A 27,535-nucleotide genomic window follows, 5' to 3' on the forward strand; every position below is an offset into this window, starting at 1 on the left:
CCTCTGCAAACAGGCCTGTTTCCTTGTCTGGTCTCCAACACCTCTCACAAAACACCTGACTATAACATTCTCCATTTAATCCCAAAATGTGCACTCCATAGATGCTATGGTATGCAAATATACCCACTACCCTGAAGCTTTCCAAATGTCGATTCCAAGCAGAGACCTCACATACGGGGTATGTCAGCCTATTAACAAATTGAATAAGTACTGCAACATATTGAGGCTTGGGGAGAGCTGAGGGGGGAACCTATTGTGCCATGTGTCTTTTTCCATTTCTCCTTTACCATAGTTCATTATCTGCTGTGTTGAATCACCTGTGTTTTCCTTGAATGCTTGTTTTGAACGTTAACTGGATCTTTCTGTTAGCAGTTATTCCAGCAATGCTCCCAATTGCTCTATTTCATGCTCTCAGAATGTCCCCCTGTTTCTTTAGTTACCCAATTTCAGCTGCTGGTGGCAATGTGCTCTGTTGAGCACGTAAACGTTCATTTCTCTTGGCTGCTCAAAATGTGTTTGCTTGTATTTCAAAAAATAGTTCAGGGTTGTTGTTTTTACCCAGTTCAAGGATACCTGTGTAGAGAATTGCAGATGAAAACAACATTGGGCCCATGGGGGGTGTTTTTCAGTAGCTGCTTGCACTGTTTCTGGTTTCCAAAGCTGCTTTCAGCTCTCAGGAAAACCACCCTGAAGAAGTCTTAGCCTCTCTAAAATAACGTAATGGGTGGGTTCAGTTTACAGAGATGGGACTGGGTCTAGATAGAAAGCTGGGGAACATCAACATAAAAGGGGCCCAGTGAGGAATTAGGGATTGCTGCCTAGGGCTCAGATGTGTCTGATGTAGCAGTAGCCTCCCTTTTCTTTTGAACTCTCAAAGCAAAGAATTTAGAATTCACTAAAAATCTGAAATACATATCCTTGAGATTAAATGTTCAAATGTTTACTTCGCTCAAAGTGCAACTTGTGTGTTCTGCAGAATATGCAGTTTTCACTTCGTATTTTGTGAAGCTGTGTAGCAGTAGCCTTGGATCTTAAATAAAAGAGAGAATCAGTGTATGATTAAAGGCAGTTGAGATAATCTGTATGGAGAGAAGAAGCCATTTTCTTGTTACCAAAATCTCCATGTATGCCCTCTGACCTTCCGTTCAGTAGAAACTGCAAGACGTACTCGAATTTTCTGTGCAACAGTGAGGTCCAGAAACTTGCTTAAGTTTTTAGGACTCCCAGAAGATTTTTGTAACTGACAGAGCAGAGAGAATGTGCTGCCACAACTCCCATTGGATCTCCACAGTTACTGCCATGCTCCAAGGAGCAGCAGAGAACGGAATGTGATAAAGAGAGTGATCCCAATTTTTGGTAGGATAATCAGTGCCCAGAGCTAACCTTGCGCACTAACCAAGTCCTACAACATTACAGTTGTCACTGAGTCATAACAAGAAACTACTGGCCTTGCCCTCTTGCTTCTGCTAGCTTCATTCCTGAAAGTCAATGTCCATTTTCACTATTCATCCTTAAAATTAATGGGCTGGTTGCAAAAATCACAGATATAGTGAGGGCAGAGTGACTTAAGCTGTTTGACCCAGTTTAAATAAGTGAAGTTATTATACAGGAAGGGCAAGGTGAATGCTGACTTAATCATTGTTTATCCTTTTCTGTAATGAGAGAATCAAATTATGCACCACTGAAATTAAAGGGCAGCAAAGGAATGTTTAGGTTTTTTGGCAAAACCCATAAGCCAAAGCAGTTGACAGACGTAAGTGGCATGGCTTTAATTCCAAAGGGGATAAATAATATTCCGATCACTACTAATATGTGTCTGGGTCATGTGACATAAGGTTAGTTTAATATCATTCTTTAGAAGATAAGCTGATTGCTGGAGGGGACAAAGAGGTTTCTGTACCCCACCTTCAGGGAGAATGTTGGCTTCATTATGAATCCGGGAAGAGGAATGAAGTTTCTGCATCCTTTGTGGAATTTGGCCAAACATCAGTGATTTGACACACTTTGGTCAACCTTATGCTTCAAATCAGGGTGGAGGAATGTGTGGTGTCATCATCTGTGGAACTATCAGCAGAAATTTTGTAGGTAACATTTCAATAAGACGGTTTCCTGATTTGCTGTGTCTTGCCACCCAACTACTAGGTGAATTTGTCAAGGCATTGTATGAGTCGGATGAGAACTGTGAAGTGGATCCCAGCAAAAGTTCACCAAGCGAGCTAGCCGATCACCAGGCCAATCTTAAAATGTGTTGCGAGCTAGCCTTCTGCAAGATCATCAACTCCTACTGGTGAGTTCAGGGAGTGCTTCTCCGATGGTGATTTGCCTATTGGGGTTGTTCACCTTAAGGGAAGTAAACACAGCCTGCCTTTCACCAGGAATTGCGTGCTGTGAGCGGAGTAAGCAAAAAGGACTCCACAGACACAGTCAACCAGGAACTGCTTGTCCCATTGAAGTGAATTGAGCTTATCAGGGAGGGACTTCATTGGGTTCTTCCTGGTGTCATTTATCAGCACAAGGCAACCTAATTGAGATGAATTATTGAATTAGCTTTAGAGGTCAAGTGGAACTGTGACCATGCAGCTGGATTTTTGATAGGTTTGTGATGGGTAAAGTGAGCTTCCTTAAAGCTGAGCTGACTGCTATGGATCTTTGGCAGTTCAAAGGAAGAATACCAGAAGGGATAATTCAGCAGCTACTGTTCCACTAAGGTTCTAACAAGGCTAGCCAATCAAATACATATAGAGGCCATATCTGTCTTTGTCACACTCTGGTTTAACAACAAAAACAAAAACCAAACAAACAAAAACTAAGGCAGAACTATGCCGATCAAAATATGGCTTTAGCCTGTTGCAACACCAGACAAAAAAGAAATCTGTGGGGGGCACAAAAGGGGCAAAGTATATTTCTAGGTGAGCAACCTGTGCCCCACATGTTAAGATATCTGAAAGAAAAATAGCAGTATATGTTAAGGACAGGAGTCCAGCAATGTGAGGGGCCAAGTGAGGATTGAGCTCCCTATTGGGAGAGGGGCTGCCCCCACCCCACCCCACCCCAGCACTGCCCATAGTTCTGTCAGGAAACGGCCCTACTCACAAGTGTCGTGGGCGATCGTTCGGGAGCTTCTTAGCCTTCCTCAGCCCGAACATCACTGCGACTGATGTGGGAAGACATCAACACACTCTTAGGCATCCACAGAGTTTGCCCAGCTTGCGTGACAGAGCACAGCAACTCAGCATGTTGGCTAACCTACTTTATTACATATAATACACACAGAGCTCTTCAACATGGCTCCCTCTCTCTCTAGCATCAGACAGCAAAGAGAGAGAACAAAAGACAAAAGTCCCACTTCAGGGAACACTGTAAGACAAACACCCTGTCTTCTGTCACTTCCCACTCTGTGGAATGAAAACACATACCCAGTTATGTGATAAACAATAAACCCATGACTGCACACAGGGAATGAATTTCCCAACAAGTTCTAGGCGGTATTTGTTTCATAGGACTTAATGAGAGACTAAATAGACATGAACTGGCAAGAATACTGTCGGGTGGGGAGCCTCCCTGCTTCAAGTAACAGGCCTGAGGTCATGGGGTGCATTTACCACCCACCCCAACAGTTTCCCCAAGGAAACTGTCTTTACCTTCTCTCAGAGTGAATGGCAGTTTCTAAAAGATAAAATAAAGCACCGTGGGGGACACAGTTGAGGTCAGCTTCAGTCAAATATCTTTTAGCCTCCCTAATACAAGGAAAATGATATCTGAATCTCCCCAAATAAAAAACCAAACCATTCATAACCAGGAAAACAATCTTTGGTTGTTGTTTTTTGCTCTGGTTAACAGAAAATTGGAAATCAGTGTCCTGCGCTTATGCAAGTTAGAAGGGGAAATATTTCTTCTTGATAGATAAACTGTATCTTTAGTTTCTCTTTGTTCCTCTATTTAGAACATAAAGCATCTGTTTTCTGTTATTTAGTTTTGTTTTTTCTTCATTGTCTTTATATATTTATAGATGCTACTTAAGGGTATTACCAAAGAAAAAATGTTTAATAAGTTTTAAAATTTTAACTGTCCTGGTTTTATCACTGGACAAGTCAGAAACAGATAGCCTTGCTGAATTCAGCAAGGAAATTATCCACACAATTCTTCTAAACACGGTTCCCTGCTGGAACAAGGATAAGCAGAGCTGGAAGAGACTCACTTTTAGCCCCAGACATTCAAGCTAATTCTGAATGAAATTCTTAATCTCCTAGAAACATTGTGGAAGGGAAGAAACTTTGTGGATCTGAGATTTGGGGAAATAGCCAGCACTAGTTATACTCAGAGTAGACCCATTGAAAGCGATGGACAAGTACAGAGAAGGGCAAAGTGACTACATGTCCACCTCTGGGAGCCCACATGCTCCATAGCTTGCCTGACTGTGCCATGCATAAAGCAGCTTCCTATTTGTGGAGGATAAATTATGTAGAAGTTGTAAAGCACATTGTATTCTCCACAGTGCTGAAGGAATTAAGAAAATTTAGTTTGTTCTAGGTGTGTCATGACTCCCCAACATGTTGGGGAGGCATGTCTTTGTGTTGCTCTTCCTCCTAGTAAATCAAAGCATGCTCAGAAATGGGCTGTAAGCTGGGAAGAACCTCCTAAGGGGAGATCCAGCCTAAATTTGTGCTTTAATTACAATGAACGGCATAACAATGTGAAAGCTATAGCTTAAAAACTTAACCGGCATTTCCTTCATATGGAATAGCAGCCCATAATGTCACAAGGGCTGGTGGTGCTTCATTTGTCAGAATTTTACACTCTAGGACAGGATCTCTCCCAATAAGTATGTCATACCGTAAGTATGTTTGTAGATCATGCAAATTAGCATGTCATACACACATCGCCTCACAAGGTGAGAGTTGGCTGGTTTGCGTGGCCCTCCTCCCTAAATGATGGGAGAGCACTGAATGATGAAATTAGATAGGCAAATGTCTTCATCTGACCTTGCATTTCTGGCAGCGCCCCTCTCCTTCCTCTTACTGAATGACCCTGTTCCAAGCCCAGTGGCACCTTCTCCTATTTTTCCTCCCAGGGCTTTGCTGGTTCAGCTTGCATACTTAATGTCCTTGTGCTGTTTCATTCATTTCCAGTGTCTTTCCTCGGGAGCTGAAGGAGGTGTTTGCATCATGGAAGCAGCAGTGCCTCAACAGGGGGAAGCAAGATATCAGTGAACGTTTGATCAGTGCCTCGCTTTTCCTCCGTTTCCTGTGCCCAGCCATCATGTCGCCAAGCCTCTTCAACCTCATGCAAGAGTACCCTGATGACCAGACCTCTCGGACACTCACGCTGATTGCAAAGGTTATCCAAAATCTGGCAAATTTCACAAGGTAAGTGATATTAGAGCAAAAAAGAGCAACTAGGGGACATCAAGCTCTTGTCATTGTGGGTTGTGTCATTACTTATGAATGCTCTGATGGCGACAGCTGCTGACTTGCCTTAGCTCTATCAAAGTATATGGGAATCTGTTTTCTTATCAAAATAACATACTTGAAATTGTACCGGCTTGAAGGACACACTTCCCAATTCCAGCTTGCTATGCAACGGAGGTGGCGCTGTGGGTTAAACCACAGAGCCTAGGGCTTGCCGATCAGGAGGTTGGCGGTTCGAATCCCCGCGACGGGGTGAGCTCCTGTTCCTCAGTCCCAGCTCCTGCCCACCTAGCAGTTTGAAAGCACGTCAAAGTGCAAGTAGATAAATAGGTACCGCTCCAGCAGGAAGGTAAACGGCATTTCCGTGCGCTGCTCTGGTTCGGCAGAAGCGGCTTAGCCATGCTTGCCACATGACCCAGAAGCTGTATGCCGGCTCCCTCGGCCAGTAAAGCGAGATGAGCACCGCAACCCCAGAGGAGTCCGCGACTGGACCTAATGGTCAGGGGTCCCTTTACCTTTATGCTACAAAAAAGTGGTCATTGGGACCTGGGATAGGGATCTACAGATAGAAGAATCTCACTAGCCCTGTTACTTTTGCTACGACAAAATAGTTTGGTTGCATTCTGGGTTACAGTTTACTGATGACTCATCCCCAGTCTTGCCCTAGATGTTGGTGTCACAAAACTAAATCAGCTTCTACCCCAATGTGCCCTTGATTGCTTTACTGCTTTACTCCCGCCCCCCGCCAGTAATTGGAGATGGCACTCCCCTAAGGGCAACACACACATCGATTAGTCTGGCACCACTGACAGGTCCCTGCAGAGATGTGCAGTGTGTCCCATTGTAGTACACAAAACATCACCATAGGGCTAACTTCAATGCCTCCCCCCCCACCCGCTGCATGCACCCCACACATTGTTATAGCTGATATTTAGCTTGTTTTAAAAGGTCAGTCTTAACACAACTCAGCAGGAAAAAAAAATGCGATGGGGAAAGCACACAGAACTGCCTCAAATGGCATTGCAGTTTCCTGTTTCCCAGTATGGTTTCCATGCACTGATGCTAGTAGCTCCATGGGGCTGGGCAGGGAAAAGTCAGAGTCCCACACAGGACGTATAAGTAGTAGTTTTCTAGGAAGCAACTTCCTTATGTAGCAGAAATACACCTTAACTCGCTTCTATGAAGTTTTTCAGGAGTATCAAACTACCACATTTTGTATCTATTAACAGATAAACAAAATACTACTTTGATTTCCCTGGCATCAATGAGAATATAATTAACTTAAAACCTACCTATTTCAGCTTCATTGAGTTCTGAGGTGGATTTTTAACATGCAGATCTTTCTGAAGGCCCACAGCTATATCTGATGTTAAATGTGTCTCTGCATCTCAAGTGTTTCCCCCCTTTTATTTTTGTTTTAAATGCAAATTGTATTCCCTGAGGCTGTCTGATTATTAATACATTCAGAGCAGCAAAGGAGATCTAACCTTTTCTTTGCTTGCTATGGTCCTAAGGACTATCCCACATATTAAATCAGTAAATCAATAAAGCAATAGTTGGGCGATGTTCCTCTGGCCTCATGAGAAGCCTCTTCAGTAGGGCTGGGTGTGTGTGGGCCTCGCCTCCTAGGCCAGATGGAAAGGGCCACTTTTGAAGATGATATTTTTCAAACCTCTTTGAGGGTTTTTTTCACAGTCAAACAGTATTATCAATTTAAATAAATAAATAAATAAATAAATAAATAAATAAAATTTGCATTGTGGGGGAATCTCCCATTAACTCCAAAGAGGACTTTCCTTACTTGCTTTGATCCCAGCTGATGCCATCTGCATTAAACAAACAAACAAACAAACAACTCTTCAAGTTAATGTCAAAGCTTTGGCTCTGAAATTCCACACATACAGATTGAAAGGGAGCAAAAGTACTCAGATGCAGTAACTTATAGAGAGTTTGACAACAACAACAACAACAACAACAACAACAACAACAACAACAACAACAACAACAACAACAAATTATTTATACCCTGCCCATCTGGCTGGGTTTCCCCAGCCACTCTGGGTGGCTGAAGGTCGCTTGCCTGCTCATTATGTAGTTTCTCCAAATATAATCTCCAATCATTTTTTGAAGCCTATAAAGCCTGCTTGGCCAGAGATAATAGCAGGACACAACTAAAGAAGCATACATACCACAGGGACGATCTGAAGAGAAACCAGCGTTACCACATGTAACACTGACTTTCTCATGCTGTCTTCAACTTTTTCTAAACTGAATTATTGTCAGCAGCCATAACTAAAAGGAGTATTGATATTGAACCTGTGGTTTAGTCAGAGAAAAAGTGGTAATTACAGTCCTTTAATAAGTTAAGGGAATCCCTTGAGACCTCACAGGTTCCCTTGAAACTGTTCCATCCATCCCCAGAAAAAGAAGTTAATTCTCTCTCTATCTCTTTCTCTCTTTCCTCCTTATGAAAATCAAGATTTGGGAACAAAGAAGAATATATTACATTTATGAATGACTTTCTCGAGCATGAGTGGGGTGGCATGAAACGCTTCCTGATAGAAATTTCTAATGCGGACACCATCTCCGGCACTCCAGGATTTGAAGGCTTCATAGATTTGGGACGGGAGATCGCTGTCTTGCATTCCTTGCTGTGGGAAGTTGTATGTCAGCTAGACAAGGTAATCTATGCTGGAGGTTGGGAAGGGCTGGCTGGATCCCTGATAGTCTCCTGGTTACAATAATCATTCCTCTTTAGGATCCAATACTTCATAAGAAGTTAACTTTAAAATAAAGAAAAGTAATTGACCAGCCTTTATTCCACACATGGCTAAAGGTTTGAGATGGTGAGAACAGTCAATAAGGAGCTTGAGCCAACTGCATGAATTTTGTAGAGGCTCGTGTAGTTTTATTAAGCTGTTTACGTTGTTGTTTTTTTTAATCCTGCACTAATTCTGACTGAACAGCTTAAGCTATTCTTTGTTTGGTCTTTACATTTTAAAACAAATTTGGCCTCTCACAAACATAATCTTGGAGTTTGACCTTAGATGATGCAACACTCCATTCTTAATGTTGAGAACTTACAGAGGATGGCTGGCGGGAAGGGAGTGCACCAAAAACACAGCAGACAAAGAGATGCTGTTCACATTGCTACATTGCTACATGGTTTAGCTGTGTTCAGTAGTTACTGCCCATCACTCTTGCAAGTTTTTAAACCCTATATTGCTGGCCATAATTCTATATAATTAAACTACTCCAGCTAGACTTTTCCTTTGAAGGAACAGATTGTCAGGGAATTGTTTCGGCCGTGATGGTGGGTTATTACTCTTTGAAGAACTGAAAAATTACTATTAATTGAATTTCCTGTTGGCACTGCACACAAGTATTTTGTACAAGAACTTTGTTTGCATCTTGTGTTTTTGTCAAAATGTGGAGTTCCCTGCCTCTTCTCCATTCCTCCATACATCCTTATTTTGCATTCATGAAACCTACATATTTTTGGACAAATTTTCCTTAGGTAGGTTACTCCTCCCAGGCCACTGGAATGACATCATGTCTTAATATTATTTCCCGTGTGCATGAGGCACCTTAAAAGCAAAGCATTTGTCTCATTTGTTAATGAAAAAGTAGGCAAATTCAAATTATCCAAAATCTAACATTAGAGACAGGTGTGCTCTTCCTTTCCAGTACAGTGATACAATGGACAAATGGGATGGTAGTCCAGGTTAAATTGCTTTTTGTTATATTTCTTCACAATAAGTAGTGATGATCAGGCAAGAGGATAAGGCCATAAAGTTGGGAGCCACTTGGGATTCAATAAAGGAAGTGTTTAATTATATTTCTATCAGTCTAGTGGTTGGTTTTTAAATGTATAGATAAGTACAATGGCCATTCACAACAGCTGCCATTTGCAATAATGCAATTATCTTATGTTAATTAACTCCAGTAGTAGAAGAGGTAACCACGGTAGACTAGCATGCTCCCTGGGCCAGCTAATTGGAAGGAGGCATGCTCAGAGCAGTACCTCACACAGAGGCACAGCAGCAACCTCCTCTGTCAGTTGGCACTTGAGATTCATCAGAACCTTCATCGGCTTCTCATGACACACTGGCCGTTGTCTCCCGGCATAGTAGTGTGCCCTAGATTGCAGTTTGGGGATTACTGTTCTATATAGATTTCAGATGGGACTTCATGGACTCTGCTGTGGACAGAAATGAATTGACATCCAAACCAGAGTCCACTCAGAGGCCTCTAAGCTCTGGCACAAAGATGCAGCTTGCTCTTAAGCTATAGATATTATTGCACACTTATGAGTTATTTGTCATCATTGGAAGTGTAGTTCCCGTGTGCAGAGAGGTTCTGAATCCAGCACACAACACAGCAGCTTCCAAGCAGGTTTTACTTTGCCCAGAATCAGGCCATCCACACCTTCCAGTTGCCTCCACTATGACAGCCAGGTGGCAAAAATGCCCTACCTGTTATAGACAGAACAGAACCCACTTGGAGTCCTCACCCTCACGCTTGTACATAACACCCCCCTTTTTTTACAATAAATGATATAATGCTCAGGGAGCGTGCATAAAATTAACCTGGTCTATTCCAGTTAAACTAAACATCAGAACAGGTGACTTCTACCTATTAATGATCACAAGCAGCAAATTCATAAAGAGGTTAAAGGCAAAGACTAATTAAATGGATATCTTTAAACACTGCACTTCCGCACATATTATTTTAGCGCTCTTGCAAACCTCCTGAATGCAAATCTCCCTGTATGTCAGCATGCATTTCTCCGACCACAGTACACTTTTTGGGGTGGAGGGCTGGAAACTTCTTTGCAATTGAATTATTCTCTAGTTTTCTGAATCCTATTTCAATTGGTAGCAATTGCAGTTGTCCCCCCAATCCCATTTCTACTACCCTTCCCTTTGAATGCAGTTTGCTTTGCATGACAGTTTTGTGTTGGAATGGCAATTAGTTTTGTTCTGTTGAGCATGACCTTTTTATTTTGGGGGGTCAGTTTTTAATTTCTATTTCCTTTTCTTTCCTCAATGTCTGCCGCACCCTGTTTCGTCTCCTCCATCCGTCTGGTCGCCGTGGTTCCGCTGCTCCATAACAATGCATTGTGGTCCTGCCCACACCCACACACAAATGCCACCTTCTTTCCTTCCAACTTCCACTCTCCCACCCATGTTCATCATTGTTTTATTTTTTTTTATTTAAAAAAAACACATTCAAAACAAAACAAATACTCAAATGGCGGGTGCCACGGTGCTTATTGTCGAATCAGGGTGAAAATTCCTTCCTACAGGCAACGGTAGAAAAATTGGGACCTTTGCCACGCATCCTCGCAGATATTGCGAAGGCCACAACAAACCCCACGCCGATCCAGCAACAGTTGAGACGCCTGGCAGATCACAACTCAAGCCCCAACGTCAGCCTCTCCTCAGGGCTGCAAAAAATCTTTGAGGACCCTGTTGACAGGTACGCAGCACCGAGCTATCCCTGGGGTTATAAGACACATTGCCCAGGGAAATAGGGGCGAGGTCTTGAGGGAGCCTGTAGACCTCCATTTGTTGAAATCCAGTTCCCCTTTTCCCTAGCCAGCATGGCTCCCAAGTAGGGATGATGGAAGACGTAACGCAAAAACATCTGGAAAGTCGTAGGTTTCCTATCCGTGGCTTAAAGTGATCATTTTATAGACTGGGAAGCCTTATGCTAAACCCCTGGTCCATGTAGCCTATTGTGTTCTACTGCGACCAGCAGCACAGCACAGCTCCAAGTCAAACATTCCCAGCCCTGCTATCTGATATCCTTTCTAAGTGAAGGTGGCAGCAATGGATGCTGGAAGGATGCACTCTAGTACTGAGCTGCAGCTTGTGACCAAAGTGTTTGACCCATAGTAGACCTTGGTCAAGCTGGTACCTCAAGGACTGGTTTTCCCAGATTATATTAACACTTAGCATGCATACACTGCTTAACAGTGCTCACCATTATTATCTCAGCAGTGCTGACTACAGCCCTGTGAGGTAAGCCAGTCTTATCATCCCCACCCAGATGTGAAAGTGACCGTGCTACACTAGCTCTCGTTCTATAATAGTTCCTGTGCCCTAGCAATGAGTAAACGGTGTGTTTCCACATTTTCTCAAGCTTGTTTTAATGCATAGTTGTAAATAGTCAATTGCCTGTGGCAGATAAGAACTGTCTTTTAGCAACCAAGCAGGCAAGTTGTGCCAGAGAGTTCTTTTTCTCACACTTTTTAGGCTTCAAATGAGTCAGATATGTGTGGATAGGCATGATTTGTTTGCAAGGGTTTGTTTATTATTCCTTCACAAACTTTACCCTTTTCTCTATGTTACCAGTAAGGTTAGAAAACTTTTCTCCCACCATCACTGTTTAATACATGATTGTGGGCGATGGTATTTTGAGTAGGCAGGAACAAAAGCAAAAAGAGTGGAGTCTAACAATGTGGGTGCCCAAGGTTTCCATTCTGGTGGCAAGTCACCTTAGGAATGTCAGGGATATTTCCTGGGCTTAACTTGCAGTATGAGGGTAGAGCTCTAGCTTTGGAATCCGAAATTGGGTTCATTATCAAGTTATGAGATAAATACAGTCAAAACAATCCCTTTGTAGCTGGAAGCAGGGGGTATTTGGGAAAATGAAACATTCTATCAGTTTCACTTTAAACTTAAGCTGTTAGCTAGCAATCAGGAATTGCTGTGCTCAGTGTGTTTTAGGGCCAGCTCAGGTCTTTAGGTTTAGGTGATCACAAACAAGTCTCAGGCTTGTGGACTCCCTTTCCTTCCCTGCCTACCACACAGGAAAGGAGGGCAGTGGAGGCTTCCATTTCCACAGTTTGAGCCTGATTTGTATAAGCTAACTTTAGTTAGAACAAGCCATAAGTAATGCAAAACTGTTCTTTAGTCAAAACTGAAATTGAGGGCTTTCATGTTCTCTTCCCGTGTACAAAGAAGTAGGAGAGTGAGGAGCATATGAGGCCAGAGGCTTGCAGCAACTCATTCATGCTAACCTAAACAATGGCTGCATGCCGGCTCCCTCAGCCAATAAAGCGAGATGAGCGCCACAACCCCAGAGTCGTCCACGACTGGACCTAACAGTCAGGGGTCCCTTTACCTTTAAGCAATGGCTTAGGTGGTTTTCTGAGCCTGGCTTAGGCGATACTGTTCCAGTGAATGCATGGGTTTTGTTTTGTTTGTTGTTGTGTTTAAGAAAAGAGCTGCATTTTTGTGGGGCGCAGCTTCTGTTCTCCTCACCTATTAGACATTGGTACTGTTTCTGTTCAACTTCACAGTGAGGTCAAATTGAAGTCGCCACCCCAGGAAAATGAAGGGTACTTCAAAGGCAAGTTGTCGCTGATTCAACAGTCATCGTCACGAAGTGTGACTTACTCAGACAAGAGTGACGAGACTAACATGCCCAATGTCCGAAGCATATCGCTGATGGATCTCCAAGATCCCAATGTTGTGCAGTGTGATTCCGGGTCCGTGGTGCATGATGCTCCGGTACGTTTATCCGGCAGCCAGCTTTCTGTCGTCCAGGTGGCGAACATCAAGCAGCTCCACAGCACACCACAGAGCACCCCTCAGGCCAGGAGGCCTCTGCACACAGCACTCAACCCGCAGGCCCCTCTGACTGCCCTTTTCTTCAAGAACCCTGTTTACCATATGACCAACCCCGCCCAGCCTATGCCAAAGGTGTCCATGGACTCCAGCTTGGAGAATCTGAGTGTCACCAGTTCCCGGAGCCAGAATAGCGAAGACCTTAAACTCAGTGGTCCGAGCAACAGCAGCATAGAGGACTTCACCAAACGCAGCACACAGAGTGAGGACTTTCCCCGACGGGGCACAGCACTGGACAAGCACGTGCCCATGGTGTTACCTCGCCAGAACAGCACTGAGCAGGCCCAGATCCGCAAAGTGGAGCAAGTGGGACTGGGTGCGAGAGCCAAGGCGCCCCAGTCCCTTCCGCACAGCGCTTCTCTGCGAAGCACAGGGAGTGTGTCCGTAGCATCTGCCACAATGGCAGCGGAGCCTCTTCAGAACGGCAATCGGTCCCGGCAACAATCCTCGTCCTCCCGGGAGAGCCCAGTTCCCAAAGTGCGTGCCATCCAGAGGCAGCAAACGCAGCAGGTAGGACCATAATCTGTGCTGGTAATGTACCTCTGAATTTGAGGCTAGTTCCAATTCTAAACCACAGAGCCTAGGGCTTGCCGATCAGAATATCAGTGGTTCAAATCCCTGCAACGGGGTGAGCGCCCGTTGTTTGGTCCTGCCCACCTAGCAGTTTGAAAGCACGTAAAGTGCAAGTAGATAAATAGGTACCACTCTGACGGGAAAGTAAACGGTGTTTCCGTGTGCTGCTCTGGTTCACCAGAAGCAGCTTAGTCATGCTGGCCACATTACCCAGAAACTGTCGTCGGACAAAAGCCAGCTCCCTCGGCCAGTAAAGCGAGATGAGCACCGCAACCCCAGAGCAGTCCGCGACTGGACGTAATGGTCAGGGGTACCTTTACCTTTACCTTTACATGTGTGTGTGTGTTGTGCATGATAGTAGCAGGGATTGGTTTGCATAAGTGGCCAGCCTACAGCTTGGGTACCATGAAAGGCACAGGAGCAGTAGTTTGTGGCACACCTGGACAGGAACAGGCTGACCTGCTGTCCTGGGGAGGACATATGCTGGCCTGCTTCTTCAGCGCCAAGCTGCTAGACTCCAAGAAAGTGACTCCAAGGTACGTGGGTGGCACTGCCTATGTGCCATGGCCTCATAAGATGGGCACTGCCTCATTTTTTCCCTTGCTTGTGGAATGATTAACGAAAAGGTCGGCTCCCAGTGACAGAGAGCAGGGGATGCGATTTGCAGTGCAAAGCAGTGAACAACTTAAAACACTACTAACACTTTAAATATAAATGGGCACACAATAATTTAAAGTGCATGTGTGAAATATCTATATAGTGGTACCTCGGGTTACATACGCTTCAGGTTACATACACTTCATGTTATATACTCCGCTAACCCAGAAATAACGCTTCAGGTTAAGAGCTTTGCTTCAGGATAAGAACAGAAATCATGCTCTGGTGGTGCAGCGGCAGCAGCAGGAGGTCCCATTAGCTAAAGTGGTGCTTCAGGTTAAGAACGGACCTCCGGAACAAATTAAGTACGTAACCAGAGGTGCCACTGTACAGAGAAGGAAATGCAAGCCACTGAGAGAAAATCTTATTTTCCTAAACAAACAAACCCCTCAGAAATTGGGTTTGTGGGGCGTGATAATTGCTATGATAGAAGGTGGTTGTAAGGATTACTGATGAAAATGTATTTTGAATGTTCCAGTGCAATATATAAATGTAAAGTACTGACTGATGTCTTTTGTCAAGGTCAGATTTTCTAGGCATTCTTGTTTATGCTATAAAAAAAATATCCAAGCATTCCTTGTGGAGCCGTTTTGACTTATGTCTGACTGTTAGTTAGTCATTAGGATACAGTTGGTTGATTTTGGCCAAGAAAGTGCAGAGCAACAAAATAAGAATTTCCCATTTGAAAATCTAGCAATTGCTTGCCCAATTCATGGATCTTAGAGGGATCGTCGTGAATGTGTGTGTTTGTGTGCGCACCAATGCATATATGCAGTTCTTGCTGGGAAAAGCCCTGCCTTGACATAACACCCTCCAGAGGTGCGTTTGTCTCCTTGGGGGTAAGTTACTGGAAATAGCTGGAAAATAAACAAGCACTTACTTGAAGGCAGAAGAGGGAGGAGGAAAATAGGCTTGTTGTTGGGTTTTTCAGGCACAGTGTCTTAATGTCAGTGATGCTTCTATCATGCATAGGATGTCGTGCTGTCATAGGATGGCTTACATATGGAAAGCACATAAGCCCAGAGCTTTTAAAAGAAACTCTCCCTAGCCTTACTCCTTGTACTGCTCCCCAGGCACATTTATGTTTCAGGATTTGCTTTTCACTTCCTGGGCTCTGTAGACACCCTGTGTTTTGAGTACATGACTCTCACCACCCCCAGCAAAAGAAATCCTGTAAACTGTAGTTTGTGAAGGGTGCTGGAAATTGTAGCTCTGTGAGGGTTAAACTACAGTTCCCAGGATTCTTGGGGGGAGAGCCATGTGCTTTACATGTATGGTGTGTACACGGTCTAAGTGAGTGGTGCTTGCTTTAAAAATGGTGTTGAGGGGTATCCTGAGACCTCTTTCCCTTTCGTGACATCACTTTCACTACAGCCAGTAGCATTAGCCTGCTCAGATTTCCACTTCTTGTTTCTTCCTTTTCCGCTTCAAGTCTTGTAGATTTTAATCCATTTGTAGTTTGTTCAGTGCCTGCAGAAGTAATGAGTATCTCTAGGCGGAAGGGGGGGGGGTCGTTTAATGCCAGCAGATATTTGCAGTTGCAGTTTATGCCATGGAATTCTCCCCCAAATGTGGCCAGTCTCTTTGTGGGCAAGTTTGATTGTCCGATTGCCCTTTTCTTATTAATGGTTGTTTGTTCCCAACAAGAGAGGGGAGCCCTTTATTGGACTTGAAGAGTTCCCTGTGTGTTCTGTATTCCTCTTGAGTGAGTAGGTGGGGAACAAATGCAAACAAGCAGCAGTAGCAAAATGCCTTCATGAGAACCAAGCAAGAGTCCTAGCAGAGTAGTGAGCCTTTGAGTTTCACAAAACACTTTCGGGCTGGACGTTAAGCAAAAAGGGGGTGGGGCAGGGAGAAAATAACGTTGCTGGCAAAGGTGGAAGCCCTGTCTGCAGTATGTGAAAACCTGGAGATGAGGTTCAGAAAGCTCTTTGCAGATTAACTTAATTGTTTTGATGTAACCAATGCAAGAAGATCACAGGTCAGCACTGAATCATGAAAGCATACTAGAACAAAGACGCAATGGCTGCTGTTTCTTTTAAAATACAAAAGCCAGCAATTATTCATATCTCCCTCTAGCACTAATTGGAACTCATGGGTCCCTCGAAAGGCAGAGAGCAGAAGTAGAGAGAAGCATTATAACCCTTATATTAGCAAAGAAAGCGATTAATTTTATGTGATGAATGTGATTTTCAGGAATCTTTCTCCACCCACCCGTTCAATCATTTAATGTGAGGACTGGCTTGTTTGCAGCCTATGCACTTTAAATCAGTTTACATAAAACATGCATATGAAAAATAGATGTTTTGTAATGCTATAGTTATTCTTATTAGGATGAGTTCTCATGATAGGTTTCTGCTGATCTGTTTCATCTGTTTGCTGCTTATTCTTGCCCCTTTGCAATGTTGTAGTCTGCAATTTGAAAGTTAACGTGGAGACAGGCATGGCATTTTAAGAATAATCTCAGCGGTTTCTTTCACATAACACAGTTTTCATTACAAACGAAACTATAGCAGAAAATCAAATACTATTTAATACTTGATCAGCCCTTCGTTTTTTAAAAGGTATAAACAATTTTCAAAACCATGCAAAACTGCTTCAGAGATTGCAGAATGAATGGAGGGAGGTTGGCGTCACATGCGCTAGCCAACTGACATCCTCTACTGCCAGCTTTTTCTTTCTGCAAACAGCCACATTGGGGGAAAAATCTGAACTGGTTTTCCAGAGCTGCTCCTAAGAAAGGGGAAAGTAGATTCATACCAAAGGTAGGAAGAGTGCCACAGCTCTTCTAAAAACGTCACAGCTGTTGTCTTAATCATAAATGGGATGGCTGCAGTTGCATAAGCCTAACTAATGCAGTCTAATCTGTTCCCTTCTGCACTCTCATCTTCCTTGGAAGAATGGTCAATGATCTTTCATGATAAAAAAAAATTCCTGGCAGCCTTTCTAAGCAAGGCCTATTAAGTGCAGCAGTCATTCTTTTTCCTGGACAGCAAGGGGGCTCATGTTGCACAGTCTCTCTTCCTTGTACAACGCCCCATGCAGGACAGAGGAGCCCAGTCTCAACTGGTAGCGCCTGCTTGGTGTATAGGGTTGCAGTTAAAGCCGTCAGCTGTGGCGTTAAGGAAGAGCTTTTTGCCATCTGCATCTTGTCTTGAACAGAAAAATGACCATCTTTTCTTGTCTGCTTTGTATTGTGCTCCTGCTCCTGCTGCATACTTTCCTGAAGCAGAGTGTGATATGTTTTGTCAGCAGTGGATAGCTGGCCTATTGCTGACAGACCCCAAAGCATCCTCTGAGCAGGGTGTTGCACTGTGATTGAATATATGGATCATATTTATACCACAGTCTGTCTTCCGGCAATCAGGCAGTCCAAAACTCTTCTCTTCTAATAAGCTAGAATTGCTATAAATTGTGATTTGCCTGGATTGAAGGAGAGGCCGGGAGACTGTCACTGCAAACAAGGTTTAAGTAAAGTCCAATGAAAACTAGGCCAAACTGCGAGAGGCAGTGAAGGATAGGCATGCCTGGCGTGCTCTGTTCCATGGGGTCACGAAGAGTCGGACACGACTAAACGACTGAACAACAACAACAACAAATGAAAACTAGAGACCTTGAGCAAGATGCCCCAAGCCTGGCCAGGTCCAGCCTGAACAGATCTTGAAACAGGGTTGAACTCCTCCACAGTGTGATATATTAAAATGGAAGCAGCACTAGAAAACCCACCCCACAGTGTTGCATTTCAGATTATAGCAAAAACATTATTACCGGTAACTGATAATGTTGCATGCATCTGTCCATGGAATTCATAAAAATACTTTCCTTCACTCCCTTCACATGGGAAGCAGCAACAGAATGGGCTCTGTTAATGTGATTCCTTCATGCACATTACTGGAGTGTGCACAGCCACACTCTGGAGACCAGGCTCTGTCGTGCCACTGCCAAAGTGTGTGTCTTGGCTCCAGGTGTCATTGAGTGTAACCTGTGGCTAGGATAGCTCTCCTTCTGGCAAACAGTGAGATGGGGAGTCTCTCACGCTCTCTCATGCTTCTCTTGCAGATTCATTCACCTGTAGACTCTGCCACAATGTCACCTGTGGAAAGGACAGCTGCTTGGGTCCTCAACAATGGGCAGTATGAAGAGGAGGAGGAAGATGCTGATCAAAACCAAGACGAAGCAAAGCATGCAGAAAAGGTAGTGGCTGCATGCCAGCTCTGGGTCCCAAACGGGTCTGCAAGAAGAGGGAAACACCTGAAATTTCCAAGTGAGGTGTCATCAAGGTGCTGGTGACACCCAGCTCTGTATTTCAGTTATTAAACAACTGGATGCTGTTGTTTTTACTATATAATATCAGTGTCTGGAAGCTGAAGTCAGGCAGATGTGGGATAGCCAATAGAGGCTGAATCCAGACAGGTGAACAGGATGTCTTCAAGTCTTGGGCAGAACAAGGGCATTATTGGGGGAATTTCCCAGGGGGCTTAAGGGCTCCTTCCTCTGTTTTTCAGTTACTGGTTGTTGTTTTTTACAGTGTGCACTGAAACCACCGCCTTAATTTCCCATCTATACATACGCAAATTGGTGACATGAACATGTTCTCTCAGACCTTCAAATACGTAGCAATGCCACTAGCACAGAGTAGGTTTTTCTGTGATTTACAGAACGATAATTTCCCTCAGCTGGACAGCTTCAGAATCTGGCAGTTGTTTTTGACCCAGCCCTGCTTTTTGCTAACAAGTTATTGGTTTCACGTGCTTTTCAGGCTCATCCCTTCTTGGGCACAGAGAGCCTTGCAATGCAAATCCATGCTTTTGGAACCTCCAGGCTTGACTACTATATCATGCTCTGCATAGGGCTGCCCTTGAAGTCAACTTGGAAGTTTCAGCTAGTGCAAAATATTGCTATATATCTCCTTATGATATGAGGCATTGCAAATGCATCCAGCTAGTTTTGTTGCACCTGCACTGGCTTTCCAGATGTTTCCAGTGCAGTCCAGTTCGAGGCACTGTGGTTTGCCTGTATGCAAACAGCCTGGGTCCTATTTATCTCAAAGAGCATCTCCTTACGTCATCTCCTGCATCATCTTCTCAGGCCCTGCTTCAAGTACCAACACCCATGCCAACTGAGAAATGTCACAGGAGCCCTGGAAAGAAATTTCCCCTGGTGTCCACCATTTTCCCTCTGTCAGCCCTGCAAAATACATCTCTTCCATTTGGCCTTTAACTCAGCTCTGTAGCTGGTCTTTTCTGACGTTGTTTAGTTGAGGGTTGCTGTGGGTTTTGTTTTTGGTCTTTTTCACAATCTTTCTTGCTGTTTTTACTTTAATTGAACACCACCTTGAATACTGGAAAGTTGAGCTAATAAATGCTTTAACTAAACAATGCTCATCCTTGCCTCTGACCTGCAGTATGAACAGGAGATAACCAAACTCAAAGATCGCCTGAAGGTGTCGAGCCAGCGCTTGGAGGAGTATGAGCAGCGGCTCCTGGTGCAGGAGCAGCAAATGCAGAAGTTGCTGATGGAATATAAGGCCAGGTTGGAAGACAGTGAGGAGAGGTTGCGAAGACAGCAGGAGGAGAAGGATAGTCAGATGAAGAGCATCATTAGCAGGTAAAGTGAAAGGGTCTTGTCTTGAGTGGGAGAGGCTGGAAAGTTTGAAGGAAGGAGCAAAAAGACTTCTCTGAATTGCAACCTGAGATTTCCATCTTCACATGTGGGCAGCTCCCTTGTGAATGTAACAGTAGCTTGCAGAAGAGGAAATTGCCTTTATTTAGCACATAGGAACCAGAAACATAAGGGAGATGAATCACTCAGCTAAGGATCGTGCAAAGAACCTGCAGCAGATTGGGTGGGAGGTGAGCCAGGAAGTCAGTTTTCCATCATCTACTGTGTTCTTTAGCTAGAGCCCACTGCATAAAGCAGACAGGGGGACCTGAGTTCAAATGCCATCTCATCTTCTCACATGTCTGTGTGTGAGGGTGTTGCCTTTTGAGTTCAGGCCTTCCTCTTTTCCTTCAAATAGCTCCTCGAAAGACTTGCAGCTTGTTGGCTGAGGAACACAATGTGTTGGGGGTTTTGTCTTTTAAGTCAGTTGCTGGGTTGAGAGTTGTTTTTCTGTGATGCCCCAAAGGCACAGCCAGATCCCTTTCTTATATCATTTGCCTCTACCGTAGGTTGATGGCTGTTGAGGAGGAGCTGAAGAAGGACCATGCCGAGATGCAGGCGGTTATTGACACTAAACAGAAAATAATTGACGCACAGGTTAGTCTCGAAGTATCCTTGCTTATAGGCACTGCTCCCACTATTCCACTTCCTGTGACCAGTGACTGATGCACTGAAGCAGCTTCTGGAAAATGCCTATGGCAGCATCTCAGTGGGGCAGTCAAGGACTATTCCCTTGTACAGAACAGGCTTGCTGCTGCTTTAGGGTCAAAGCATGTACCCTCCTGACACTCAAAGCATCATTAGGTCACAGCCGAGGGCCAAGCGACTGCTCTTGAGTGCTCTTGGAGACGCAGACAAAGCTTTGGCTTGTGACCTTGGGTGACTGCGGCTTGGAATGGTGCCTGTTGTGAAACGTCCTCCTTTGGCACCGGCCTTGGTTGGCGTTGGGAGAAATGGAGCTGCATGTGGGCGCATGTATTTTTGCCTGTCTTCAGGGGCGGAGCAAGTGTGGGGCGTTGGGGGCTGGCTGCCCCGTGTTCCACCCTGGAGTGGGTGACACTCGGGGCCCTGCCCCCGCGACCGGTGACTCCCAAGCCGAGCCCCACCGCCTGGCAAAAACCTCGCTCGGCACTGTGGTGCCGCGGCTGGCTTGCTTGTTTGCTCGGCCGGCGTGCGCTTTTCTTCTCCTCCCTTCCTGCTGGGCCCTGGTTGGGCAGGGGCGAGGGGCGGGCAAGCGAGGCGTCACGCTTGTGGCTGGCGTGACACCCCTTGCTGGCCTGCCCCCCGCCCCTGTGGCTCCGCCCAACCAGGGCCCAGCAGGAAGGAAGGAGAAGAAAAGTGTGCAGCAGGCAGCCACGCTTCACTCCAAAAAAGTGAAAAGCAGCACGGACGGGGCAGCCTTACGCTATTTGCGTGCGGCAGCCTTACGAGTTGCCGCTCGCTCACCGGCTCATAAGGTTGCTGCGGGAGCAGCAGCGCCAGCATGGATGGACTGCGCATGTGCAGCATCCCGCACGTGCATCGTGCCGTCACGATGCATACGTGCTGCAGAGCAACGTCGCAACACATGCGTAAGGCCGCATGCGCGCTGAGGAGCAATGCCCCGCCCCGGGGGGTGCCTCCGCGTTTGCCGCCCCGGGTAGCCAAGTGGCTCTGTTCACCACTGCCTTGTCTTGCTTTCCTGGAGTGAGTTTGGGAGTTTTTCCTGGGCTTCTGTTGGCTCTCTGCTCAGCAAAGAGAAAAGAGGATTAAGCCACACAGGAAAAGAAATCACTTTGATCTCTTCTTGTGTGCTGTGCTTGTGTGCAATCCCCCTTGCCCTTGGAACACAAAGTTATTTCCTCATAGAGTATTTATCATTGCTGGATAATCTTTGTCTTTGTGTCTTTCATCATCACCCATATACTTTACCCAGCATGAAAAGACCGTAGCACGTAGTAACACATTCCAGGCAGGCAGAAGCATTCAAGGTAGATGCTGGTGACATGTGTGGCCTGGAGAAGGGTGTGGTCCAAAGGCCACATTTGGCCCCCCAGGCCTAAGGTTCCTCACCCTTGCCCTCGAATATGCAGCTTGCCTATTGGCTACTTTCCCCAGCTGTTCCATGATGATTTCTCAGTTCAGATCTAACCAGAAATGCCTTGCTATAACTTAGGCTTTTGAACAAGTTACAGTGGGACCTCTGGATGTGAACGGGATCCGGAGCCCCGTTCGCATCATGAGCAGAACGCATTTTTTATTATTTTTATTCATTTTATAAGATATAAAACATAACACACAAATACACAACATACAAACAAAGCAGTAACAACAAAATTTATAAGATTATCACATTTTTTTCATTCACATCTTAGTGGGACTTCCCCTGATCCCCTCTTCCTGGTTTTCAATATAATTCTTATTTATGCAGTTTCATCCTTTCATTTTTGTACCTTATCAAACTATCTGGTTTATGATTTGTTACCCATTATTATTACCTTTTATAATTTTCTTAACCCTATTTTTCTCCAGAAACCTCTAAATATTTCCTTAGAATTTCAACATTTCAAATATTACAATATTTCTTTAAATATATTTTAATTTTTTTCCAATCTTCCTGCACCGCCTCCTCCCTCTGGTCACACAGTCTCACTGTCAAGCTCAGCAAGTTCCATAAAGTCAATCATTTTCATTTGCCAATCTTCCACTGTTGGTATTTTCTTAAGTCTTCCAGTTCTTTGCAATTAGTAGTCTAGCTGCTGTCAGTACTTAATTATTTCATGGGTTATTCTCCAGAAGATGGCTGAGGGGTATAGGAATGCATCAGAGCTGCCTCAGTTTCCCACAGCAACCAAGAACCTGGCTGAAGCCATCATAACTGTATGAGAGGCCATTGCAAGAGTGGTGGGAAGCAAAAGCCCTGAACCAGGTTGCTGCTGGTTTGCTGAAGTGCATGCGGCCATTGCTTTACCCTCCCTCCCATGTGCTCTGAAGCAAGGAGCTCTCCCCCTTGTAACATCAGAAAGAGCAGCGTAGAATTTGCTTTTAGGATGATTTGCCCCAAATTTCACCCCCCTTGCAGTTCTTGTTTCTTTAGTCAATCTCTTTTTGCTGGGGACCCTGGATGTCACTTCTCCCCGGCACCTCCATGAACTAGCAGAGCTTCACTGTGCGCTGAGCTTCCATTTGTGATTGCAAGTGACATCACTGCTGTGTTAAATTACAGGTCTTAAATGGGGATGAGATAATTCAAGCAGGCAAGTACACCCAATCAGTTCTCTAGCTGAGAAACACCCTGCCCTGGCCTGGCGCACTCACCTCCCCCTACACATTCCAGCTCCTGCCACTCCCTGTGCCTCATCCAGAGACAGTTTGGAATAAGCTCGGATTGCCCCATGCTTGCTTTTTGACGGAGGGGGTGTCATCATCGCCCCCTCTCCTTGAACTCCCAAGCTCATGCCTTTGTTTTTGAATTTGAATCGCCACAGAAGGGACAAATGCACCCATGTTCATATGCCACCAGAAGCAGGGTCAACCTTAAATAAGAGATCTTGCTGGATTATGAGTGCTTTTAATCTGCAATTTTGCAGTCATTATTTCTGAGTCAACAATGAAAGTATGGTGTGTTGTAGGGAGCTCATCTTAATATAATTTAAAACTGATTGAGAAAAATGAACTAGATAAGGATAGTCATGAGGCAACTGGAAGTTGTTTCCCCCCAGATTGATTCCCATAGGCCCTTGCACACCTGATCATGTTTAGGGCTTTTGAGCAGGACATCAAAATGTGGCCTAACAGAATCAGACACCCACCCCCCCCAGAATCCAGTTGGTGGAACCTGGATTCTGAAATTCTAGCATCTCTAGTGCTGGGCATCCTCATTTGGTGCCAGAGACTTTGGCTTGACACCTTTAAAAGTACTGTTTTGTGATAGATATTTTGGAACTACAGGTATTCCTTTTATTGAGAATGAACTGATAGATTTTGGCAGGGAGGAGGACACCAGTCAGGAAGAGAGCTGATCTTAGGCAGGCTTCCTCTACAGGTCTGTATAGACAGATTGCTCCCTCTAAAAGTATTACCCCTGTGCAGTAGTGCCTTAAAAAGTGGGATAGTGTCTTCACAAATTCATCGCTTATGTGTACTGTTTTGGACATTAAAGGTAAAGGGACCCCTGACCATTAGGTCCAGTCACGGACCACTCTGGGGTTGCAGCACTCATCTCACTTTACTGGCCGAGGGAGCCGGCATACAGCTTCCGGGTCATGTGGCCAGCATGACTAAGCTGCTTCTGGCGAACCAGAGCAGTGCACAGAAACGCCGTTTACCTTCCCGCTGGAGCAGTACCTATTTATCTACTTGCACTTCGTGCTTTTGAACTGCTAGGTTGGCAGGAGCAGGGACCGAGCAACGGGAGCTCACCCCGTCGCGGGGATTCAAACCGCCGACCTTCTGATCGGCAAGCCCTTAGTGAAAGGCTCCCAGCAGCCCAAACTACCCAGCCCACTAAGGGTTCTGAATTTAGCAGGAAATGTGGAAGCTCTCACATGAATGTTGGCAACTGTGGGTTGCTTCTCCTGAAGCCCAGAGGCATACATCAGCAGCAGACTTGCATGTCAAACCCTCTGTCCTCCAGCGCAGGCTACTTTTCTCAGAATTTCAGACCTCAGATTACACAGAGCTGCCCCCATCTGGGAGGATGTGTTGGAAAACCCAACCCCTTTGGCTAACGTAGTGCTTTTGGAAGTGACCTTGCATCACTGCTGCTGCTGTGCCCCATTGCCGTAGGGCTTGTGCCCCACTCCACCAGCAGAGTTTGTGCTGCAACTGCAGCGCTCAGTGTGTCTACTGCCTTTTGTATCCAGAGGGAAGTGACGTGTTCATTCCTTCATGTTTGTGCCCTCTGTACATTGTTCTGCCTTCCCTCATTTGTGTTGAGCCCTACAGAGCCCTTGCATGTTGCATCAGTTCCTGCTGAAACAGGAATGCCCAAGCACATCTCGTGGTTTTTCCACTAGAAGGTCCGCCAGCCTGACACGATTGTCAGTTTTTGTTTGAAGTTAAGGTTAAACCAAAGCAGGTCCTTGTGCCTCTTTGATTTGGTTCTCCCCTGCCGCATAGTGCCAGAGATTTACATGTCCGCCAATCATGTCCCCGGCTTTCTCTTGTCTCTTTAACCCAAAAGCCACTAGTTTCTGAATCAAAACCAGAAAGGGCTTTTTGATTCTGCAGAGTCCTGGAGTAACTGAGCTGGAATGGGTCTAAGAAGCCAGGCACCCTGTTTGGTTTTTGTGTCTTATCAGTGCCATCTTCCCCATCACCCTACCATCACTGCCACCCTTGGCACAAACTCCCCCCCCCCCTTCTCCTTCTCCCCCCTTGCCCCTTCCTGTCATGCATACTTCCTTCCCTCCAGCTTTGGGCTGCTTTCTCTCCCCCCCCCCGGCGCCCCTGTGTTGCTGCTGCACCCTCCCACTGCTGGCATCTATCTGCATTTATAATTTTCAGTGTCCCTGGGGTGTATTGCAAGCCCTCTCCCAGTGGGAGGGTGTCTCTGGAGGGTCCCAATCCATACTCCACTTCCACTCTAGAATCCTCTTTCTCATATCCTCCTGCTGCCTTTTTCTGTTTTCCTCTGTTCAAAAACTAACCCATTAAATCTCCAGGAATCTCCCTGCTGACTTTTGCCTCTGTGATCTTACATGATCCACCACTAAATCAGCTTTTGAACCTGGCTAATTGGCAGCTTCCACAGGACAGATGCTGGGCAGCAGAAAGAGGCAGGCTCATTCTGTTCTGCTGCAGAGCCCTGGCCAGGCTGGATCAGCCTATGGTGAAAAAGCAACAGCCCTCCTTTAGAGAACTGCTGCTCACCTTGAGACACAGATGTTGCAGGTTATGAGGTCATTAAGGCCTTGCTGCAGTGAAGCCGGGCATTTCTGATCTGAATCAGTGTGTTTTGTTGCAGGAAAAAAGAATCCTGTCTTTGGACTCGGCCAACACGCGGCTCATGAGTGCCCTAACGCAAGTGAAGGAACACTACAGCATGCAGGCTCGGAACGGCATCTCCCCCACCAACCCCACCAGGCTTTCCATCACGGAGAACGGTGAATTTAAAAACAGCAGCTGCTAACTGCAACTTATCCCACCTGCCAGTTGCCAGCTCCTCATTTCTCCCACCCACTCCAAGCCTGTCCAACTCCTTCAATGTTCCCCAAGACTGCCTGCCTGCCCAGGAGGCAGCAGAAATACTGTACAACTAGAACTTGTGGAAGAAGGTCACACCAAAACAGGCTCTCCCCTCTTTTTCCTCTTCTCTGAGGCAGGCAGCAGTGGTGGAGCTACCTGCTCCAGCACCGGGAGCGGCGTACATCCGGGGGCGTGGCACACCCCCCGAGACGGAGGGATGCACGGCAAGTGGGGTGCATCGCAGGGTGTGGCCGGTGAGTGCCAACCGAGGGTGCGCAGCGAGCGATGAGCATCCCGGGGGTGGGGGTGGCTGTGATGTCACACACCCCGGGGGGCGCCTTCCCCCCGCCCCCACCTTTGTCTGCCAGTGGCAGGCAGGCAGGCAGGCTTGGGGAGCATTGAGGCAGCTTTGTGCTGATCTTGGTCAAGCCCCTTCCCAAAACCATTCTGATCTTGGTACAGAGAAATCTCTATCCTTCTAATAACTTAGATTCCAACAGAGTTGGGAGGAAAGAGAGGTGACACAAGTTCTTTCACAATCATTCTGCTGCTTCCTGGGCCTTAACAAGAAGGTCATCTTACAGGACTGTTTCCTCCCCTTTCCTTTGTTTCGTTTTGTTTCGTTTGCAATGTTAGCTTTGAATAATTTATTTTGATATGGTTTCCCCCTTAACACAATACCTTGTTTCCCCGTTCCCCTCTCTAAGCCTGTATTTTTATGCCAGTAATGCTGGACCACTTCTGCATTTCATTGTCTGGGTTTGTTCTAAAGAAGATTTATTTTTGTTCTGTGAATATTTTTGAACAGTTTCTTGTATATGTACAGATATAGATACATTTGAAGTCTTTTATTGATATTCCTACAAAGAATTACAAAATAAACTTTAACTTTAAACACTTTGGACTCGGCCTGTGTCTGCACTGATGAAAGCTGGAGGCATGTTAGGGTGAATGGAAACGTCTTAAGAAATCTCAGAATGAAACTTTAGCTGTTCATCCAGTCTAGAAATTGAAATGTTGAGTTGTCGAACAAACCATTGATGAAGCCTTGCACTTTTATGATCTCAGGATTACAGGGCCCATGAGAGAAAAGCAGTTCCATGTTTTCCTGGAGGAAGTTCAGTTCAGCTTCCCAAGTGGTTTCAGTCTCGTCACCTTGGCAACCTATGTTGAAAGATGGACAAGTCCTGGACCCTCTCAGCATCCTTCAGCTGTTCATGCTGTCCTGCAATGCATTGCTAGTATGGGGCTGGATTTATGTAGGTGATTCTCGTCTTTCTTGGGGGCCAGTGCTCAGAAGGCACTGCTTGCTAAGAGACTGCTGTTTTCTCCTGCAGCCAGCAGCTTATGAGGTGCCAAAATGATCCACTTTGTCTCCCATACTGTTTTAATATGTACATTGAACCACACCGGGTGTGGTTACTTGGAAAT

At 45.4% G+C, this 27,535-nt stretch overlaps 1 protein-coding gene across 13 annotated transcripts in view; it reads left to right on the forward strand.

Annotated features, from left to right (window-relative positions):
* The window catches only part of RASAL2 (RAS protein activator like 2), a 241,206-nt gene extending 214,201 nt beyond the window's left edge, over positions 1-27,005 (forward strand). For 3 of the 13 annotated variants that reach the window (XM_033151275.1, XM_033151278.1, XM_033151276.1), the window contains exons 8-17: positions 2,143-2,287; positions 5,130-5,366; positions 7,888-8,089; positions 10,696-10,889; positions 12,718-13,555; positions 18,335-18,469; positions 19,680-19,882; positions 20,446-20,533; positions 23,142-23,172; positions 25,884-26,297. In XM_033151275.1, the coding sequence (XP_033007166.1) occupies positions 2,143-2,287; positions 5,130-5,366; positions 7,888-8,089; positions 10,696-10,889; positions 12,718-13,555; positions 18,335-18,469; positions 19,680-19,882; positions 20,446-20,533; positions 23,142-23,172; positions 25,884-26,026 (2,216 nt within the window). In that variant the 3' untranslated portion in view covers positions 26,027-26,297. Of the gene's footprint in view, positions 1-2,142; positions 2,288-5,129; positions 5,367-7,887; positions 8,090-10,695; positions 10,890-12,717; positions 13,556-18,334; positions 18,470-19,679; positions 19,883-20,445; positions 20,534-23,141; positions 23,173-25,883; positions 26,307-26,554 lie in introns of those variants that run through there. The other 10 variants (XM_033151273.1, XM_033151274.1, XM_033151280.1 and 7 more) reach the window with 8 other exon arrangements.
* The last annotated feature ends 530 nt before the right edge of the window (positions 27,006-27,535 follow it).

The sequence above is a fragment of the Lacerta agilis genome, chromosome 6, assembly GCF_009819535.1.
Source record: "Lacerta agilis isolate rLacAgi1 chromosome 6, rLacAgi1.pri, whole genome shotgun sequence".
Classification (NCBI taxonomy): Eukaryota; Metazoa; Chordata; class Lepidosauria; order Squamata; family Lacertidae; genus Lacerta; species Lacerta agilis.